Source organism: Columba livia, chromosome W, assembly GCF_036013475.1.
Source record: "Columba livia isolate bColLiv1 breed racing homer chromosome W, bColLiv1.pat.W.v2, whole genome shotgun sequence".
In the NCBI taxonomy this organism is placed as follows: Eukaryota; Metazoa; Chordata; class Aves; order Columbiformes; family Columbidae; genus Columba; species Columba livia.
The window spans coordinates 23686945-23707165 of record NC_088641.1 but is presented as its reverse complement, the minus strand read 5'-3'; the positions used below and the strand labels follow the sequence as shown (position 1 = coordinate 23707165).

The following is a 20221-nucleotide window of genomic DNA, read 5'->3' as shown; positions in this document are numbered from 1 at the left end:
CTGATCATCCAGACCACACTTCCTCAGTTTAGCTGTGAGGATGCTGTGGGAGACAGTGTCAAATGCTTTACTAAAGTTAAGGTAGACAACATCCACCGCTCTGCCATCATCTATCCACATCGTTATGTCTTCATAAAAGGCAATGAGGTTGGTCAAGCACGACTTCCCCTTCCTTCTTGCCCTTTATGAAGAATGGAGTGACATTTGCTTTCCTCCAGTCCTCAGGCACCTCTCCCGTTTCCCAAGACTTGGCAAAGATGATGGAGAGCGGTCCAGCAATGACCTCAGCCAGCTCCTTCAGCACCCGTAGGTGCATCCCATTCGAAGCCATGGATTTATGGATGTCCTGATTGCTTAATTGCTCCCTAACCCAGTCCTCATCAACCAAGGCAAACTCCTCCATTTTCCTGACTTCCTCTGGGGCCTCAGGGGTATGGGGCTCCTCAGGACAGCCTCCGGCAGAGTAGACAGAGACAAAGAAGGCATTCAGTAACTCTGCTTTCTCTGTATCTTCTATCACTGGGGCACCCACCTCATTCATCAGTGGGCCTACATTGCCTCTAGTGTTAGTTTTATCTGCCATGTATTTGAAAAAGCTCTTCCTGTTGTCCTTGACCCCTCCTGCAAGGTTTAATTCTAAGGAGGCCTTAGCTTTCCTAGTTGCTTCTCTGCATCCTCTGACAACAGCCTTATATTCTTCCCAAGTGGCCAGCCCCGTCTTCCATGATCTATAAACTCTCCTCTTCCACTAGAGCTTACCCAGCAGTTCCCTGTTTCACCACACAGGTCTCCTGGCTCCCTTCCTTGACTTCCTACATGTCGGGATGCTCTGATCTTGAACCTGGTAGAAGCAGTCCCTGAATGCTAACCAACTATCTTGGGCCCCTTTACCTTCAAGCAGCCTTGCCCATGGGATTTCCCCTAGTAATTGTTTGAAGAGGCCAAAGTTTACCCTGCTGAAGTCCAGGGTTGCAATTCTGCTTGCTATTCTTTTCCTGCCACATGAGATCCTGAACTCCACCATCTCATGGTCCCTGCAACCAAGGCAGCCCTTTACTGCTTCAATCAGACCCTCCTTGTTAGTGAGGATGAGGTCCAGCAGTGCTCCTCTCCTAGTCAGCTCCTCCACCATTTGCATCAGGACGTTATCGTCAGTGCACTGGAGGAACCTCCTAGACTGTGTCTGGCTGGCTGAGTAAATACAATTTTTTTTCTCCATGTGCTTTACTGCATTTAATTTAGATTAAGTATTACCCATTCATTTTTTCTCTCCATTTGATCTCACTACATGTAAATAACGTCAATAATACTCAGCTCCTGGACCCTCAGAAACAAACCTCCCCACCAAGAGGCATGCTCTGCGGTACAGGTACATGGAAAATCACTCCTGCCCAGAGAGCAACAAAAAACTGGGCAAACAGATGGGAAGCGCAGGCTGAGAAATGTTGAATAGCACTCCTAGGCAACATTTTGTCTCCTACCAATGTAACCATGTCTCTCCTGGTTCCAGAACTGCAAATATTTTGCCATTTTGCTGCTCTGAAAACAATCCCATTCAATTCAGTTGACAGTGCCTTCATTAATGCGCTCAACTTTATTTTTTAAATTCAGGATGTGCAGCTGAACAGGGTTTTGTCTGGGACACCCCTGTACTCACCTTTGACTATCAGACTCTGGCTGTCCCCAGACTCCACATGGAAGACCTGGTACTGGCTTGGACCTTTAACTATGGCATTTATCCAGTGATACTTCTTTTCCAGATCACTGCTCAGTATTCCATTTCTGCCTCTACAGATACACTGCATCACTTAATCCTGTGACTTTTCTCAGTTACATACTAGCAAACTTTCTCTCCAAGTTCTTTATCCTAGTTTTCTGAAAACAAAATTCTTTACCTTTCTACAATCTAGGCTGAGGCTTCTTGTGAATCTAACTCTCAGCTTCTCTTAAACACCATTTATGTTCTGGATCAAGGTAAGGAAGAAAACTTAATATAATTTCCCTCCTCCAGCTCACCTGCATTTGTTGCCATGATGCATACGCAAAGACCTCTGCCTCCAAAACCAGCACCTACTGGCTGCCAATTTGTATACTTGCTGTTCAACCCTACCTCTTGGTAAAAGAAAACATCATTCGCGCTCAGATTTCAATTAGTTTTGACAAGATATCATACTGTTGCTACAAGGATTAAAAATTTCTCCACTCAAAAGCACAAAGTGCACTTGCTTCTATTTACAGAATTTGCAGATGGACAAATGCATGATGCAACAGTTGCTCTATATCAATTTATGCCACCTAGAGAAACTGTTTGTGGATATTTAAAAAAAAACATAATATAGAACATAAGGATAAGCTCTTAATCACCATCAAATGAACTAATTTGTGTTGTGTTGATCAACACTGAAGACAACTTGTTTAAAATTAAATAAACCAAGCCATTGACTTACCATTGGCAGCCTGGATTGAAGCATCTGGAGATCATCATAACCATAAATCTGCTTAAAGACAGATAAAAATAAAACATAATTATAACACTTTTCTCTGGTACTGACCAATTTGGGGCTTTAAACAGAGTTTGACCTAGGCCCAGTCTATTTTAAATGTGTACAGCTATACGTTGCATTGTGATATCATGGCACACTGTAGCATTTTAAGGCTAGTAGATCTAAGCTTAATATGGCTTGTCACTCTGATGTTATTTCTTCATGACAGCAGTCCTCTGAGGAGAGTGTGACTGTCCAGTCTTCAATAATGTTTTCACAGATGCATCATTCATCAACTTGTGAAAAATCTACAGGGCATTCAGATTTGGGAGTAAGAGCAACAGCCTTCTTTGCTTCAATCATTACTTTTGAGAATAGCAGCATTTAAGATTTAATGACTACACCATAAAATGACCTATGGTATCCCCTTGCATTCAGTGTGATACAGAAAAATGATTAAAATTTTTGATTCAAAAAACAGATAATCAAAAATACGTTGATCCTGGCCAGACATCAAAAAGCTATGTACAGTCTTTCAAAGTATGACAGACATGATACAATTCAACCATTACTGTAGTACACTGGTTGGATCAAGCTCTGACCAACTGGGGGCAGGTAGGACCAGCAACAAGAAATGAAGATCAAGGGATTCCTGTATCCTCCCTTGCCTGACTGAAGAAGGAAGGTCAAGGGAAAGGGATGAACGGAAGAAAGTCCACACACAGGGTGGCAGGAGAAACATCCCCCTACCCAGATGCCTCTGTCCAACAAGCAAGAGGTTCAGCATGTGGAATGCAGCAACTTCAGGAATGAGGGGAAATGGCAGCAAGTTCCTGCCCGGTGCAGAAGGAGGAGGATTCCTACTCTGACCACCTCACCCTCCCAGGTTCCCTTGCAAAACAGGTATGAGGCCTTGCAAGTGGAAGCAAACAACAACACTGAGGGAGGCGGTTCCACTGAGTTGGAGGTGCTGCAGGGATAAGTCATCCTGCACCCTCCATCAAAACAGCTCCCACAAAGAAAAAAAGATGGGTTGTGGTTGTAGGAAACTCCCTTCTAAAGGGAACAGAAGGCCCTAAATGCAGGCCAGACCCACTTCTTAGGGAAGTCTGCTGCCTCCCCGGAGACAGGGTTAAAGATGTTAGAAGGAAACTTCCTGCCCTAGTTAGGCCCTCAGACTACTATCCACTAATAAATTTTCAGGTGGGCAGTGATGAAACTGAAAAGGGAAAACTGAAGATGATCAAGAGAGACTTCAGGGCCTTGGGATGACTGGTCAAGGGATCAGGAGCACAAGTAGTGTTCTCCTCTATCCCCACAGTTGCAGGGTATGATGAGGAAAGATACAAGAAGACCCACCAGATCAATAACAGGCTGCAGGACTGGTGTCACTGGCAGAATTTTGTCTTTTTTGATCATGGGTCAACTTATATGGCACCTGGTCTGCTAGCAACAAATGGGATGGACCTGTCTCAAAAGGAGAAAAAGATCCTGGGGCAAGAGTTATCAGGACTTATTCAGAGGGCTTTAAACTAGATTTGAAGGGGGAGGAAGCCAGATATGGCAGAGGAACACCCAAGAGTGACAGGCTGGCATCTGAGGGTAGTGCTAACAAGGCCCTTGGGTCAGCTGAAGTGCATTTATACTAATGCAAGCAGCATGGGCAACAAACAGGAGGAGCTGGAAGCCCTTGTGAGGCAGAAAAACTACAATATAATTGCCATCACAGAAACACAGTGGGATGACTCTCATAACTGGAGCACTGCAATGGATGGCTATAAACTCTTCAGAAAGGATAGGTGAAGAAAAAGAGGCGGTGGGGCAGCCATGTATCTTAGGAAGGGTTTTGATTGTCTGGAACTTGAGGAGGGTGATGATAGGGTTGAGTGGCTATGGGTAAGAATCAAGGGGAAGGGCAACAAGGCAGATATCCTGGTGGGGGTCTGTTACAGACCGCCCAACCAGGATGAAGAGCCAGTTGAAATATTTTGCAGGCAGCTGGGAGAAGTCTCATGATTGCTAGCCCTTGTTCTTGTGGAGGACTTCAACCTACCAGATGACCAGATGTCTGTTGGAAGTACAACACAGCAGAGAGGAAGCAGTCTAGGAGGCTCCTGCAGTGCATGGAAGACAACTTCCTGACACAGCTGGTTAGTGAGCCTACCAGGGAAGGAACCCCATTGGATCAGTTGTTTGTAAACAGAGAAGGGCTTGTGGGCAATGTGTCAGTTGGAGGTTGCCTTTGGTACAGTGTTCATGAAATTAATGAATTTACTATCCTTGGAGAAGTTAGAAGGGTGGTCAGCAGAAGTGTTACTTTGGACTTCAAAGGGCAGACTTTGACCTGTTCAGAAGGCTGGTTGGCAGAGTCCCTTGGGAGACAGTCCTGAAGGACAAAGGAGTCCAGGAAGGCTGGTCTCTCTTAAATAAGGTGATCTTAGAGGCACAGGAGCAGGCTGTCCCTGTGTGCCGGAAGGTGAGCCGGTGGGGAAGAAGGCCGGCCTGGCTGAATAGAGCTGCGTCTGGAACGTAGGAATAAAAAGAGAATTTACAACCTTTGGAAGGAGGGGCGGGCCACTCAAGAGTAATACAAGAACTCTGTGAGGTTATGCAGGGAGAAAATCAGAAGGGCCAAAGCCCAACTAGAGCTGAGTCTGGCCACTGCTGTGAAAGGCAACAAGAAATGTTTCTATAAATATATTAGCAACAAGAGGAGGGCTAAGGAGAATCTCCATCCCCTGATGGATGCAGAGGGAAACAGTGACAGAGGATGAGTGAAAGGCTGAGGTACTAAATGCTGTGTTTGCCTCAGTCTTTAATAGTCAGAACAGTTGTGCTCCAGGTACCAAGCCCCCTGAGCCAGAAGACAGGGATGGGGAGCAGAATGAAGCTCCAATAATCCAGGGGGAAATAGTTAGCGACCTGCTACAACACTTGGACACCCACAAGTCTATGGGGCCAGATGGGATACACCCAAGGGTGCTGAGGGAGCTGGCAGAGGTGATCACTGAGCCACTTTCCATTATCTACAAGCAATCCTGGCTAACAAGGGAGGACCCAGTTGACTGGAAGTTGGCTAACATGACACCCATCTACAAGAAGGGCTGGAAGGATGATCCGGGGAACTACAGGCACTTACAAGAGAACCATATAATCAGGCCCAGTCAACATGGGTTATGAAAGGCAGGTCCTGCTTGACCAACCTGATCTTCTGTGAGAACGTGACCCACCTAATAGATGAGGGAAAGGCTGTGGATGTTGTGTACTTAGACTTCAGTAAGGCCTTTGACACCATATCCCACAGCATTCTCCTGGAGGAGCTGGCAGCTCATGGCCAGGATGGGTGTACTCTGTGATGGATAAAGAATTGGCTGGATGGCTGGGCCCAAAGAGTTGTGGTGAATGGAGCTAAATCCAGTTGGTGGCTGGTCACGAGTGGTATTCCTCAGGGCTCAGTATTGGGGCCAGTCCTGTTTAATCTCTTTATCAATGATCCGGATGAGGGGATTGAGTGCACCCTCAGTAAGTTTGGAGATGACACCAAATTGGGTGGGAGTGTTGATCTGCTGGAGGGTAGGATGGCCATACAGGGGGATCTGGACCGGCTGGATCCTTGGGCTGAGGCCAATTGTATGAGGTTTAACAAGGCCAAGTGCTGGGTCCTGCACTTGGGTCATAACAAGCCCATGAATGCCACAGGCTCGGGGAAGAGTGGCTGGAAAGCTGCCTGGCAGAGAGGGATCTGGGGGTGTTGAATGACAGACGGCTGAATATGAGCCAGCAATGTGGCCAGGTGGCCAAAAAAGCCACCAGCATCCTGGCTTGTATCAGAAATAGTGTGCCCAGCAAGACTGGAGAAGTGAATGTGCCCCTGTACTTGGCACTGTTGAGGCCCCACCTTGAATACTGTGTTCAGTTTTGGGCCCCTCATCATAAGAAGGACATTGAAGTACTAGAAAGAGTGCAGAGGAGGGCAATGAAGCTGGTGAGGGGCCTGAAGCACAAGTCTGATGAGGAACAGTTGAGGGACCTGAGGCTGTTTATCCTGGAGAAAAGGAGGCTGAGGGGAGACCTTATCACTGTCTGCAACTACCTGTAAGGAGGTTGTAGCATGGAGGGTGTTGGTCTCTTCTCCCAAGTAGCAAGTGATAGGACAAGAGGAAATGGCCTCAAGTTGTGCCAGGGGAGGTTTAGATTGGATATTAGGAAAAAAATCTTCACAGAAAAGGTTGTCAGGCATTGGAACAGGCTGCCCAGGGAAGTGGTGAAGTCACCATCCCTGGAGGTGTTTAAAAGGCGTTTAGACGAGGTTCTTAGGGACATGGTTTAGTGCTAGAGTTGAGTTATGTTAGGTTATGTTTGGACTCGATCTTGAGAGTCTCTTCCAACCAAAATGATTCTATGATTCTATGAAATCTATTCCAGTAACACAAACCTGATGAATAATTTTACTCAAAGGGCCTAAAACCTGATACCACTGAAAACCATAGCAACACACATTTAGCTTCAGCAGCAGCCAAAGCAGGTCTGTACCACACAGTTCTGCTGTTTACTATCAACATTAAACCCTCACTGAATACATTTTGCATATTCTTCAGCATTTGGAACAAGAATTCCAGGTGCAACATGTGCCAACAGAAATGCCTTGGCATAGACAGCAGCAACAGCACTACAGGGCCCACTTGCACCAAGGATTAAGCAGTTAAGGACAGGAACAATTAAATTGCTTACTGGGTAGGCAGGCAGAAGTCCTCCAGGTCCCACAATATACTGGTTATGCAACAAGGGTGGTACACCTTGAGGCAGGTTTGGGGGAGCTTTGCCTGTAGAATCGAAATACAGACACTTTAACAAGCCTTTGGAAAAGGCTTCAGCATTGAGACAAGATAGCTCACAAGCCCTGGTGACTGCACTGTCATAGCTTGTAAAGAGCAGAACTACATAAAAGAATTTTGTGCTGGTTGATGAAAATACTCAAAATAGCCTGAAGAGTTTAACCATGCCTCAAGGAAGGGAAAGCACAGAGTATCCAAGACTGAAAACAGTCCCATCAGAGAACAGTCTGATTTTGTCATTTACTTTGTCCAAGAGGATTACAAGAATTAAAGGAACTTCTCCTTTCCTCAGTCCTCTCCTGAAGGCAAAATTCAGGCATTGTTCTCAATCAAAGAGAGGAAATTCTCTCCTTTCATTTTGTGCTGTTAATACATTCTCCCTTATCACCAGCAATAGACTGGAAAACATGAAATATTGCCAACGTACTTTTTGTGGGTGACTTACTGCAGCTGGGAATAGCAAAGAGAAGAAGATTGAAAGTTTCAGTTGCCTCCATGAAGCAGTTCTAGGAAGCAGAAGAGTAAAAAAAATGCACTTTGGCCAGTCATCAGACACTTAATTTACAAGGTATTGGAATGAAAAATGACAAATCCTTCTGTAACTAAGTTTGATCTTAATATTTAAATCATTCACTTCCCTTCATAGGATTTCCTTTTAATAGTTCAGGTTGATTAGAGAAGCAAGAGAGAATTTAGCATTGCTTCCACTTCAGTGCAAGAAGCCTTCCCACCTTCTCTCTTTGTGGACCCTTTTTCTAAAGTGCTATTTGTTGTGGAATGACCCAGACATCTTTTTCCTTTCTGTAGATGTGGCGGTAGGGATGTGGCATATGATGATGAGGACACTGAAGTATATTTTGATACTGCCAAATGAATTCAAGTCACAGAGAAGACCAAAATTAAAGCTAATGTGAACTCACAGCCAAGAACTGATCACAACCTGGAATATAAACTGGGAGAATCTCCTAGCTCAAAACTTATCAACTGCTCTGCTATCTGTCTATAAAGCTCTTTGGGGATGGAATGTGCTATATAAATGCCACATAACACCCTAACAAGTATTTCAAATACACAAAACCAGGAAACTTTAGTTAGCAAATAAAGTATGATAGTCAAGAGTGTGGATTTCTTAGTGCAGTTAATGGCTAATGAGATGTTCAACTGACAGCCCTGCTGACTGAAGTTCTCTGTCTATCCATGTGATATGTTAATATTGCAAACCTGAAGACACTAAGGGAGCTGCCCGTGTGGTAGCAGCTGGTATAGACACACTGGTAACACTCAGGCCAAGGCTGTTTGTAGTGTTGATATTGCTTGCCATGTTGACAACTGAAGAAGTGGTGCTAGTGGCTGGGGTTGAAATAGCTGAAAAGGCTGTTGAAGGCTGGAGCGAAGTTGTGTTCTCAACACTAGTGTGCTAGAAAGGAGACAAAAAAATTAGGATCACATAGCAAATAAACCACAGTGGAAGATGCTGGGGAAAAAAAAAAAAAAAACAACACAAAACAAAAAAAAAAAAAAAAAAAAAAAAAAAAAACCAACAAAAAAAATCCACCCCAAAACCAACCCCCAAAACAACAAAAAAACACACAAAAAACCACCACAAACAAAAAAAACAGAACAAATAACAACAACAAAACAACACACACCACACCAAAACAAAACAACAAAACCACAACCAAAATCGAAAATCTTTTAACTAACAGTAGCACATGGAAAATAAAAAGATATGCATTATCTGTGTACCAAGCAAGTAACTAAGTTGCATGCTTGTGATTTTTAAGTACTCAAAGAAAATGATTACATGAGAGTTAAATTCAAACCACTATATCAGCACAAAATTATACCACAGTAACTCAAATGTCACTCAATTGCATTATTTCATGCCCTTTGCTTGTATACTCCTTTAAGTTAGTACTTGTTATGTTAAATAAACTCCCATATTCTTCCAAAAGACAATATTTGTTTTCAAAACACAGTACACTGCTATTGTGATTTCCTCAATGCACTTGTGAAATTTAAAAGATTACAACTGCAGTGCCTCACAACAGAGTCAATGTGGTAAACTGAAATGCAGATCAGATGTATTACAGGAACACATGAGGATAAAGGAGTTCCTGGTTCGAATCCAGCACAATACAGTGCCTTAGCTGTAAGCTGATCACACCTGCAAAACAGTGTCATCAACACACAGAAGCCAAAACAACTCTGACAACAGAAAAGAAGGACATTTGGTAAGTGTGAATTTTTAAGTTACATATTCAGTAGGGATAGAACATTACAAACCAAAATACAGGCATAAAGAAAAGCAGTAACTGATCTGAACAACCCAACTGGGACTGTACACAGAACAAGGCAGTATCTCTCTGACATTTGTTTGTGCAACCTCATCTAGAGCACTGTGTTCACTACCATTTGCCTTATTACCTCAAATGCATTAAATACACAGGTGACAACAATGCCACATGGTAAACTCTAAAATCATCTGTCATGAGGCATCACCTGTGTTTTGCCAACTAACCTCTCCAGCAGAGACTGCTAACAGTCCACATTTTGGAGAAGTTTCAGACAGTTGCTTCTAAAGATCTTTTTTTTTTAATAAGTTTTTACAAGAAATTTTTTCTTTATTCCATTCCTCCTTGCTGGCACAAAAATTTCCTATACAGTTGTGTGACTGGCAAGTCTCTGTAATAGCTATTCCTGATCTAGTACAAATCACAAGTGGTAAAGACTTTTTTTACTACTAGAGGGCTGGCAGTCCTTTCCTGAGAGAAGGTTCTTGTTTTGGTTCTTCGCATACTGGGACACAATGAACTTTAAGAGAGGGTCTTAATCATCAGATAAACTGACTATATGCCAAACGTGTTGAAATGCAAATAGAACTTACTGCATGTGATGTGTCTGAAGACAACACTAAGGCAGGGGAGAGGCCACTCTGATGATTGGAAAGGGAGCTAGAAAGAAATTGCAAAGAATTAAAAAAATAATTTTTACTAGAACATTTTTAATACATATATGTATGTGTATATACACACATATATTTATACAAACACAGAGTAGGTAACAGAATATTAGTTAAAGAATAAAAATTGTATATATGTGTATACACATATACACACAGTAGGATATTAAAGAAAGAATTGTCAGTAGGGGTGTGTATATATATACACATATATATGTGTGTGTGTGTGTATATACGCACACCCCTACAGACATTTTTTCCTTTAACTAATATCCTACTATTTGATGAAAAAAAAATGAAGTACAGAGACAACTATTACTAACCAGAAACATCTAAAACACCATTCATTTGTATTTATTGATTTACTATATTTTTAGAAAAACAATAGCTGCTTCAGGAAGGAGGACAATGAATTACTGGAGGGAGTCCAGCATAAAGCTACAAAGATGATGAGGGGTCTGGAGCATCTTTCTTATGAGGAGAGATTGAGAGAGCTGGGTCTGTTCAGCCTGGAGAAGAGAAAGCTGAGATGGAGATGGGCTCTTATCAATGCTTATAAATATCTCCAGGGTGAGTGTCAAGAGGATGGACCAGACTCCTTTCAGTGGTGCCCAATGATAGGATGAGGGGCAACAGGCACAGACTGAAGCATAGGAGGTTCCATCTGAATATGAGGAGAAACTTCTTTACTTTGAGGGTGCCAGAGCCCTGGAACAGGCTGCCCAGAGAGGTTGTGGAGTCTCCTTCTCTGGAGGCATTCAAACCCGCCTGGACACATTCCTGTGCGATCTGCTCTAGGTGAACCTGCTTTAGCAGGTGGGTTTGACTAGATGATCTCCAGAGGTCCCTTCCAACCCCAACCATTCTGTGATTCTGTGAATTATGTAGCAACAACTCCAAAATATGCCAAGTCCAAAACCAGAAGAAGGTTCACACAACACATGGCTTCTTTCTCATTCTTTCCCTGAGCAACTACTGCTGCCTGCCACGGGGTACAGGTATTAATTAGATGAGACAGTGCTTTGTTTTGACTTACTATGGTATTTCTCACATAACCTACATAACATTAGTTCAACAAATTAGAACTGCAAGGTATTTGCCCCATAACTCTGCCAAAAGCCCCACCACACTCTCAAAAGACAGGGGTCAAAAAAAAAGTAAATGAAGAGCATCTGTGAAAGCCCAAAAAAATAGCCATACTACTACAGAATCTGTCAATTTAATCAAGGTCAGTTCATACCACTACACCCCACCAAAAGCCATTTACTCTTTCTAAAGATGAATCAGAACTATCGGTTCAGTTTTATACATAAACTGCAAAATATGCAAAGAAAGAAACCCCTGATGAAAAACATCTGCAGATAACTTCATTTGTGGAAGCAACTCTGCTTTAGCACCATCTTTTTTCCCTGGATAACCAGGCCTGTGAACTTTTGGCAGTAACAGCAGCACCAACATTCATCTGTAATCCAAAGATCTTTATATATCTCCCTGAAAGGTGACTGAAACTGGTTCTTAAACATTTACACTGATGGAAGTTATACCTTACATTCGAAATCAAGAACATAACTTATAGTACAGTATGGAATAAACAAAATGAACACTGAACAAAGGCAAACGAAACAAAAATATGTATGGTTTGTTGCTCAAAAAGCCCCTCCTCATGTGAAATCAGAAGCAAGAGAGATCCTAACCATAACAAGAGAGATCCAAACATTTTAGTGTTCTCTATGGAAAAAGTCACAAGAAAATACAGCAGTTTTCATAACAAAGCTGCAGGCTAAATTATATGCCCTAATTTAAGGGCAAACACTTACTGCAGCTCTTCAAGGTATGGGACCAGAATAAACCTTTGCAGTTTCACAGATTAATTTTACTTCAACTCATTAAAACTGTTTCCCATCTGCAGGAATCAGAATGATACCACTTCAGACAGCAAGGAAAGAAATGGTTCCGTCCAACATATGATTTTAAACCACTCCCTCACCCACTCTGCCTGGCTTTTATAATATACCTTAATTGACCATCTGGCCTACGGTAAAGACGCAGACAAGATATGCCAGCACAACCAAGTCAGATATGCTTGGAATTCCGGAATCATCTTTTCATGGTGCTTGGTATCTGTCCAACAGCACCAATCCTCCAACTAAAATTTCTACCAATGTACACAGCTTTTCAACAAACAAATGTAGGGAGAAGATGTTTCTAATGTGAATGGAGTAATTCTTGTTATTTGACACATTTACCATTTCTTCCAACAGAAAACACTAGTGTATTAAAAGAAAATCAACCACATCCTAAATGTGAAACAGAAAAAATCCTATGATAGCCCATCAAATTAGTTTCTTATATTAACAAATACAGTACAAAGGTGAGTATTAAAATATAACTCAACCAGTATAGCCTCAGATGTCACCTGCCTGAGGATGAAGCTCAAGTAACAGGCACTGAAAAATCAGACAGATAGTTCAAATAAACTAAGCTGTGCTAAATGTACTTCCAAGGAACACCAATCTGATATTTGAAAGTTTCTTAAGGAAATGTCTTAGAAAAAGAAAAGACACACACTGTCCCTGTGGAATTATTTCCGTGTTGTGTTTTGTTTGTTTGTTTGTTGTTTGTTTTTTGTATTTTTTTTTTAATCTTAAGAAATACAAATATAAATGAAACTATAATATTTCAAAAATAGCCAAGAAGTAAACTGTTATGGAATGATTTCAAACATATGACACTAAACAAACAGCAGGCACTGTGGACAAAGTAGGAAAAACAAAGTGGTGGAATCAATTTAACTGGCATGATTGAAGCAAGAGCCCCTTGAAAGAAAGTTGTTTATATACCATGAAAACTTGAGGGCAGCAGCTGCTGTCATTAAGAGGCATCCCAGAGCTCATACTTTGCAACCAGAAACATCCTGGTCTCTCTCCTAACTCTAGTTAATGTCAGAAAAGGGGACCCTTGTGTCTGACAGTCCCATATGCAATAACCCTCATGTTTGCCCTTTCCCCAAAATTGAACTCCTTTCACTTTATCACAATTCCTACTGTACCTGCTTAACTGGGAAAGTGAGCTGCTGGCTAAATCACTGGACTGAGGCAAGCTGGGCAATGTTGCTGCATGCTGCGATGCTGAAGGCAGAAGTGAAGCAGTGGTGGATATCACACTAGGCAGAGAACCAACAGAAGGTAGCGAAGGAGAAGGCTCTGTCTTGGGCACTAGAACTGATGAAGCAGCTGCAACGAGTTGAAAAGAGGCATTCAAAAAACAAATTCCAACATACCTGACACCCCAGTCTGGATCCAGGAACACAACAGTATTCTCTCCTTGGTTTACAAAAACTTGACTATTAAGAACCAGTAACAATATCAAGCAATCTGGCTATTAAGGAAAATTCAAACAGCAACAGATAATTTTTTCCCTTTAAGCTCTTCACCTACAATAGATTTATAATTTTCACTGCTACACATGTAATAAACTACAGTCTTCTGCACTTCACCTCCCACTATCTGGATTACTAACTTTTGCTCACAAGTCAATCCTCATTTTAAAATTCCTTGCATTGCGTTCTGCGAACAAAAGTCATTTGCACTTTTCAAGGCACTGTACAAATCCACTTTTACCTACAGCTCTGATTCTTCAGTCCAACCTACTCAGCACCTTTGATTTTTGAGACTCGGATCACTGGAGTACAAGGCTACACACAACTTACCAGTTTGAAGAACTGCATCAAATGTGTAATGCAGTAGAATTAAAAAAAGCTACAATAAAAGGTCACAATTGAGCACAGCACTTTAAGCACTTTTAATGGCTAAAGAGTTGTCAAATATTGTCTTACTTTGTTTGACCTAGAGAAAAAAAAAAGCATTTAGCATTAATATTACTTTTGAGTCTACACAGAGTAGAACTTGTTTACCACAGATGTGCCTTTCCAAAGCATTACTATACTGTAATAAACCACTGAACAACTCTACTGCCCAACATAATACCAAGCTGTTTCTACACTTTTTTTTTGTCAGTGACAAACAGAAACATAGTTATGAAGAAGGCAACTGTATCACCTGATACCTCCTGGCAAGATACATGTAAAAATAAGCAAATAACATTTACGACTCTCAATATATTTAGAGCAGGGTTCCCTTCTTGAAGTAAAAGTAGATGCCCTCAATACAAGGGACAGAATCACCATATTCAATAAGACCCCTTACAAGATGTCTGAACTCAGTGTGCAAAACAAAGAAAACCAGAAGACAAGTAGGATGGTCAGAATTATAACACAGCAGTCACACTTTGAACTAAGGGTTTAGGAAGCATGAGATCTGGATATTAAAGGACAACAGCAGCAAAGATGAGAGATGAACAACTAAGAACATTATCAGCACATACAGAAGGGAAAAAGTCAGTACTTTCAAATGTTAAGAAGAGAGAATTTCAAAATAGTTTGGATGCATGAACTAGATATATGGAAGAAAACTGATTCCAGTTTATGTGCTTGAGATACAGAAAAAAACCAAAAGTGTTCTCAAAAGAGAACTGGCATAGAAAAAAGACTAATAAAGCCGTTAAAGAATAATTACAAAAATATTAGGAATTCTCAGATCTTTGTTTTCTATAGCAAAAAGACAAGTCCTGTAGTGAATTTTAGAAATTGTTTATTAATACTGTACATGAATAAGAAAGTTTTCCACTTGAAAAGTTGTTTTTATATATAACAATCTTTTAAGTGGCAACTCTTTGGGCATATACACTCCTCCTGCTCATTTAAACTGAACTTGGCACTAACAAAACACTGTTTACAGGTCTGAATACTCAACTTCTTTCTACTCAGAAGTATAAAAAAAAAGGCTGCCCCACTAATGACCTACCCGAAGAGATGTTTAAGAGGAGGACAGACCTAAAATTGAAGTGTTGGAATTCCAAAAGATGTTAATTCACACCACTGCCCTTGAAAACTTCCACAGAGCAGCATATAAAGGTCAGAAGAGTATTACAATTATTTTAACTCCAGGAAGAGCATTGTAGGGGTGCTACAAGTAAAATACCACATTAGAAACAGGCCAAGATGAAGATAACAGTAATGCCTGTATCAGAGCCAGTACTGTTACTCCACTGTAAGGCAGCAAGCTACCTGGCAGAGGGAGCAGGTTAGTCACCCTTATTCCCCACAGGCTTGTAAACAGAGCTTAAGTAGCATACCCAGTGAGAGGTGCATTCAAAGAATGCGACTTTGTTTCATTCCAGGTAAATGCTACTCACAGCTTCCCAATTGAGAATTGGAAGAACTGCTAAGAAATTTGATATAAATTTTTATTTTTATATTAATTTTTGGCAGATAAATTCAAAAGAAAAAGCAGCAGCAAAGCAGCTTCTCTAATTCTAAGACTGCTTAGGTTTATAGATTTAATAGGGTTGCTTTCATACTTGAGTTTTAGTCAAAAACAAGCAGTATATCCTATGCAAGTACAAAATAAACTCAAACAGGTCAGACAAAAATTAGCCAGTGAGAACAATATAAAACCTTAAATCAGATGTCACTGCTACAGTTGTGTGCACAGTAAGTAGTAGAGAAAGATCAGAAAGTCCTATGCACAATCAAGCTTTGTAAACTTACTGTCAAGAGTTGCCTGTGTTCTAACACCACTGTGCCCGTTCTGTAAACAAAGGAGAAATGAATAAATCACTTTAGAGGTATATTAAATTTTCAGACTGAATTACACATTGAACATGCTTCATGCAAAATTCTATATTCATTCTAAACTGAAAGAAAAGGCAGAAAATTAACTTGTTACTGCCTTTAAAAAAAACATATAAAATTCTCTCAAGTGCAAGATGTTCTGAACATACAGAATCCCATACACTGCCCATACTATACCCATCAACAGGAGACCTTCCCATCTACTGTATATAATATTAACTTCAGGTTCACACCAATATGAAAGAAAGAATTGCATTAACATATAGAAAATGGTTCTGCTTTTGTTCTAATGCAACTCACAATTTTAACTATGCAAGTTACAGAGACGCCATTTTATTTCCATTGTAAGATAACACTTGAGAAGCACCAGTTGTTTTTTGGATAACGCTGGGGTACAGAAGTGGATAGTCTACACTTGTTCCTCACCAGTACATACGAGCTAGTGCAGAAGACAAGTGTGACTGAGCCATTACATAATAAAGGCCAGAAGTAAACAAACTTACTCTCACAAGTTCCTTAAACATTTAATAAATTATCTTAAAACAAACCTACGTTCCATATACAAAGAGAGTAGGTACTTTTGACTATCTCCCGAGAGAGATCCTCTCTGTCCTAGATTAGACTTCTCCCTATGCTTTTTAAAATAAAACACAAAACTAATTCCCACTGCTGTTTAAATCCAACAAAAGAGTAATGCTGGAGGGATCCATTCGGTAGGTGCCATATATATTTAATAAATACTATACCTTTGGATAGGAACTGTCAAGTTATGGCAAAATACCATGATTAAAATTTACACACAGAGATACTTAATTTTTTAAAAGCTAAGCTTCAGGGAAGGAAACTCAACTAGAATGTTAAGTGTTACTAAGAAAAAAGGTCAAACAGCAATTTAAGAAGTCAAAACCCATAAAATCAGAGGCTCTTATATCCCAAATACAAAATATGGCTACACGATAGGAAAAGAAAAAGCAAATAACAGAGTGGACTTGGGAATCAAAAATACCACTTGGCTTGGTTAAAATATTAACATAGCAGGGTAATACAAGTATAACATGGATAAAAATATTTCACCTTTTCCAAGGTCTTATTTTTGAAATTCGCTCACCGTAACTGCAACAGGGGTTGATTCAGATGGAGCCATGGAGCTTTGGTACGCTATCCTACTATGCACAGATGTCTGCTCATAGGAGGAAGTTGTTGTTACTGGGCTAGTGCTCTGGGATGAGCAGGTCAAACTGGAAGAGGTGATGGCAGAGGTTGTATAGGTGGACTCCTGTACTGTATTGGATACTGGCAAAGAGGTATTCAAAGGATCACTGGAAAAAGTAAAAATTATTTATCAACTTGGTAAATGACATCTCAAACACCTTAATAAACATATCGGCTCCCGTACAGTCATCTAGAACTACCTTAAACTATAAAATCTAATAATGAAAAAATACATAATTTTGCTTTGGTCCCCAGTAATCACTGCTTCGAAACCATCAGCTACACTAAGCACCATTCACCTTCCTCCTGCCAGCCCAACCAAAACAAGAGTTTACACACAAGCACTTTTCAGTCATGTTACTTCCACCCTCTCAAAGGATAAATTAATTATCATAATCTCTCTTTTTTAAACAACTAGATCCATAAAGCCTGGTATATGATGAGAAACAGTCTCTTTTTACAACAGAATTCTAATGTTACAGTAGCAGTCTAACAGAATGAACTATGCAAATAGGAAAAAATACTTTAAAATATGCAGGAGTGTTTTACTTTCTAAACAGCTTAAATCATTTATAGAACTAGAAATGAATGTGAAAGTTAATTTTTACTAGTATTTCTAAATTAACTTCAGGAAGCTTTTTACTGAAGCCAATTTTTGAATTAATAAGGAAGAAAAAAAATGTGTTACTGGTACACTGGCATTTATCATTGACTATTTTAGCACTTCAGTGAGCTTCTGCATATCTAAAGCCTGGCTTGTTTTCTCATCCCATTGGAGTATCAGATCTGTGATCTGGTGCCAATCTACTGACACACCTATATGGTACAAGGGTAATCTCTCCTGGATCAAAAGCAAAAAAAAATGGGTATGAGGAACAAACCCTCAAACAAATTTGAAAATCAGGACAATTAAACATGAGAAAGCAATTTAATAAAGGATAGCTTATTATAAGGTTATTTACATTCATGTAATCTCCAGCTTCTCATTGACCCATCCAGGGAGATTTTGACTGTCATTAGAAAATCAATTTCTCCTTTAATTTGCCATCCACAGAAAACACTTTGCCTTACAAGTCTTCCTGTTTCCCCCTCTCGTTACATGGTAACTGTGCGATATTTTTGGCACAAACTTGAACCCTTAAAGAAGACATGTAAGAATGCACAAGGGGAACTCACACGTACTTTATAGATTTTGAGTACAAACTATTGTTGGTCACTTGGCTGGTATTCTCACTGCTTGAAGTTGATCCAAACTCTGGGAGCACAGTCTCTGATCCAAACTCCAGAGCTCCAAACTGAACATTTAACCCTGTCACATCTGCTGATCCAGGCATCTCCACTGCAGAGACAGGAATCTTAAAGGAGGAAAAAAAAGCCATCATTCCTTTGCATGCACTATCTGTATAAAGATATCAGTAACTGACACCCTCTCCTTCCTTAACTACAGGCTTCTTCAGTTACTACCTCAGCCTTTGCTGCTAACTAGATCTGTGACAACCCCCCTCTTTACATCACATAAATTAACTATATTCTTGTAACCTGAAATTAGTTCATTGATTCTGTGCCCTACTCTGGAGCAGAAAGAGTAAGCCATACTATTCTACAATAACAAAGTGTCATCCCTGTCCACCACCCCACCCCCCCCCCCCACCTTCAGCCAATATTCATCTTGTGGCTACTAAGTCAGTCCAAAAATTTCAGTCAGCAACAGTAATTTTCCACACAGAGCAATCGGATATGTGCTTGAAAAAGACACATCACTGTATTTTGGACCTAAATCTATCCAGTTTACAATTTCCTGCTTTATAAAAAAGAAATAGACAATGATCTTTGCTCTCCTTCTCCCTAGCAACTTATATATAGAATAGAATCATAGAATCATTTAGATTGAAAAAGACATACTGTAAACCTAACACTACCAAGTCCATCTCTAAACCATGCCCCTAAGTGCCATGTCTACACCTCCAGGGATGGTGACTCAACCACTTTTCTGGGCAGTCTATTTCAATGTCTGACAACCCTTCCAGTGAAGAATTTTTTCCTAATGTCCAATCTAAACCTAGCCTGGTGCAACTTGAGGCCATTTCCTCACTTGCTACTTGGGAGAAGAGACTGACTCCCTCCTTGCTACAACCTCCTTTCAGGCAGTTGTAGACAGCGATAAGGTCTCCCCTCAGCCTCCTTTTCTCCAAGCTAAACAGCCCCAGTTCCCTCAGCCGCTCCTCATAAGACTTGTGCTCCAGACCCTTCACCGGCTTCGTTGCTGTTCTTTGGACATGCTCCAGCATCTCAATGTCTTTCTTGTAGTGAGGCCCAACACTGAACACAGTATTCAAGGTGGGGCCTCACCAGTGTCGAGTACAGGGGGATGATCACTGCCCTAGTCCTGCTGGCCACACTATTTCTGATACAAGCTTTTGTATGTTTATATGTTTACCAAGGACAGGCTACCACTCCATTACCCACCTTGGATGCTGGAGTTATCCTTCGTTTTGGTGGTTTTATTTGTTTCTGCTGGGTTTGATGGGCAGTCACTGTCTGGTTATCCATAGAGATAGCGGGGAGCTGTAACATTTTGCTAACAGCTGTAGAGGTGTCTACTGGTGATGTCTCTCGGAGTTTTACCTGGGAGGAGAAGGACTCCAGCCCAGAAGGAGGAACAGGAACTGCCTGCATTTGTTGTTGCTGTCGCTGGGTCAGCTGGCTCAGAACTGGGGATGGTTCAGGCTGGGATTTAAAGTCTGGTCAGCGTTGGGAATAAGAAATACCAAAATTAAAGCATTAAACTCTGTCCTTCATGCTTCTACTCTTTATGAAAGAATCTAGGTGACATGACACACTCAACGGCTATCATTTTATAGAGTGTGCAAGTCTCTTTCAGACATCACACAAGTTTCACATTGAACATTACCACTGCAATTATAAAGCAAACATTTTATATTCTCTACTTTAAATAAACAACTGTGAGCAAGCATTAATTAGCTTTCTTCAAAAATATGAAAACAAACCCATCTATACAGTCACATAATATTATCAC

General features: G+C 40.8%; 1 protein-coding gene and 1 non-coding gene across 22 annotated transcripts in view; both read right to left on the bottom strand.

The window, feature by feature from the left end:
• Nucleotides 1-20221, bottom strand: part of LOC135577195 (ubiquitin-associated protein 2-like) — a 145186-nt gene that overhangs the window by 35838 nt on the left and 89127 nt on the right. For 13 of the 21 annotated variants that reach the window (XR_010468765.1, XR_010468764.1, XM_065045061.1 and 10 more), the window contains 9 exons: nucleotides 19651-19925; nucleotides 18367-18539; nucleotides 17081-17291; nucleotides 15889-15928; nucleotides 13330-13513; nucleotides 10206-10272; nucleotides 8540-8735; nucleotides 7215-7306; nucleotides 2448-2495 (listed from right to left, as the gene is read on the bottom strand). Coding sequence is in view for 18 of the 21 variants with exons in the window: in XM_065045061.1 (XP_064901133.1) it covers nucleotides 2448-2495; nucleotides 7215-7306; nucleotides 8540-8735; nucleotides 10206-10272; nucleotides 13330-13513; nucleotides 15889-15928; nucleotides 17081-17291; nucleotides 18367-18539; nucleotides 19651-19925 (1286 nt within the window). In the remaining 3 variants the exon portion in view is untranslated. Of the gene's footprint in view, nucleotides 1-2447; nucleotides 2499-7214; nucleotides 7307-8539; nucleotides 8736-10205; nucleotides 10273-13329; nucleotides 13514-15888; nucleotides 15929-17080; nucleotides 17292-18366; nucleotides 18540-19650; nucleotides 19926-20221 lie in introns of all 21 variants that reach the window. The other 8 variants (XR_010468763.1, XM_065045067.1, XM_065045058.1 and 5 more) reach the window with 1 other exon arrangement.
• On the bottom strand, nucleotides 18871-18957 carry LOC135577230 (small nucleolar RNA SNORD121A). Its single transcript, XR_010468775.1, has one exon. It is a non-coding gene; the product is annotated as a small nucleolar RNA SNORD121A (small nucleolar RNA).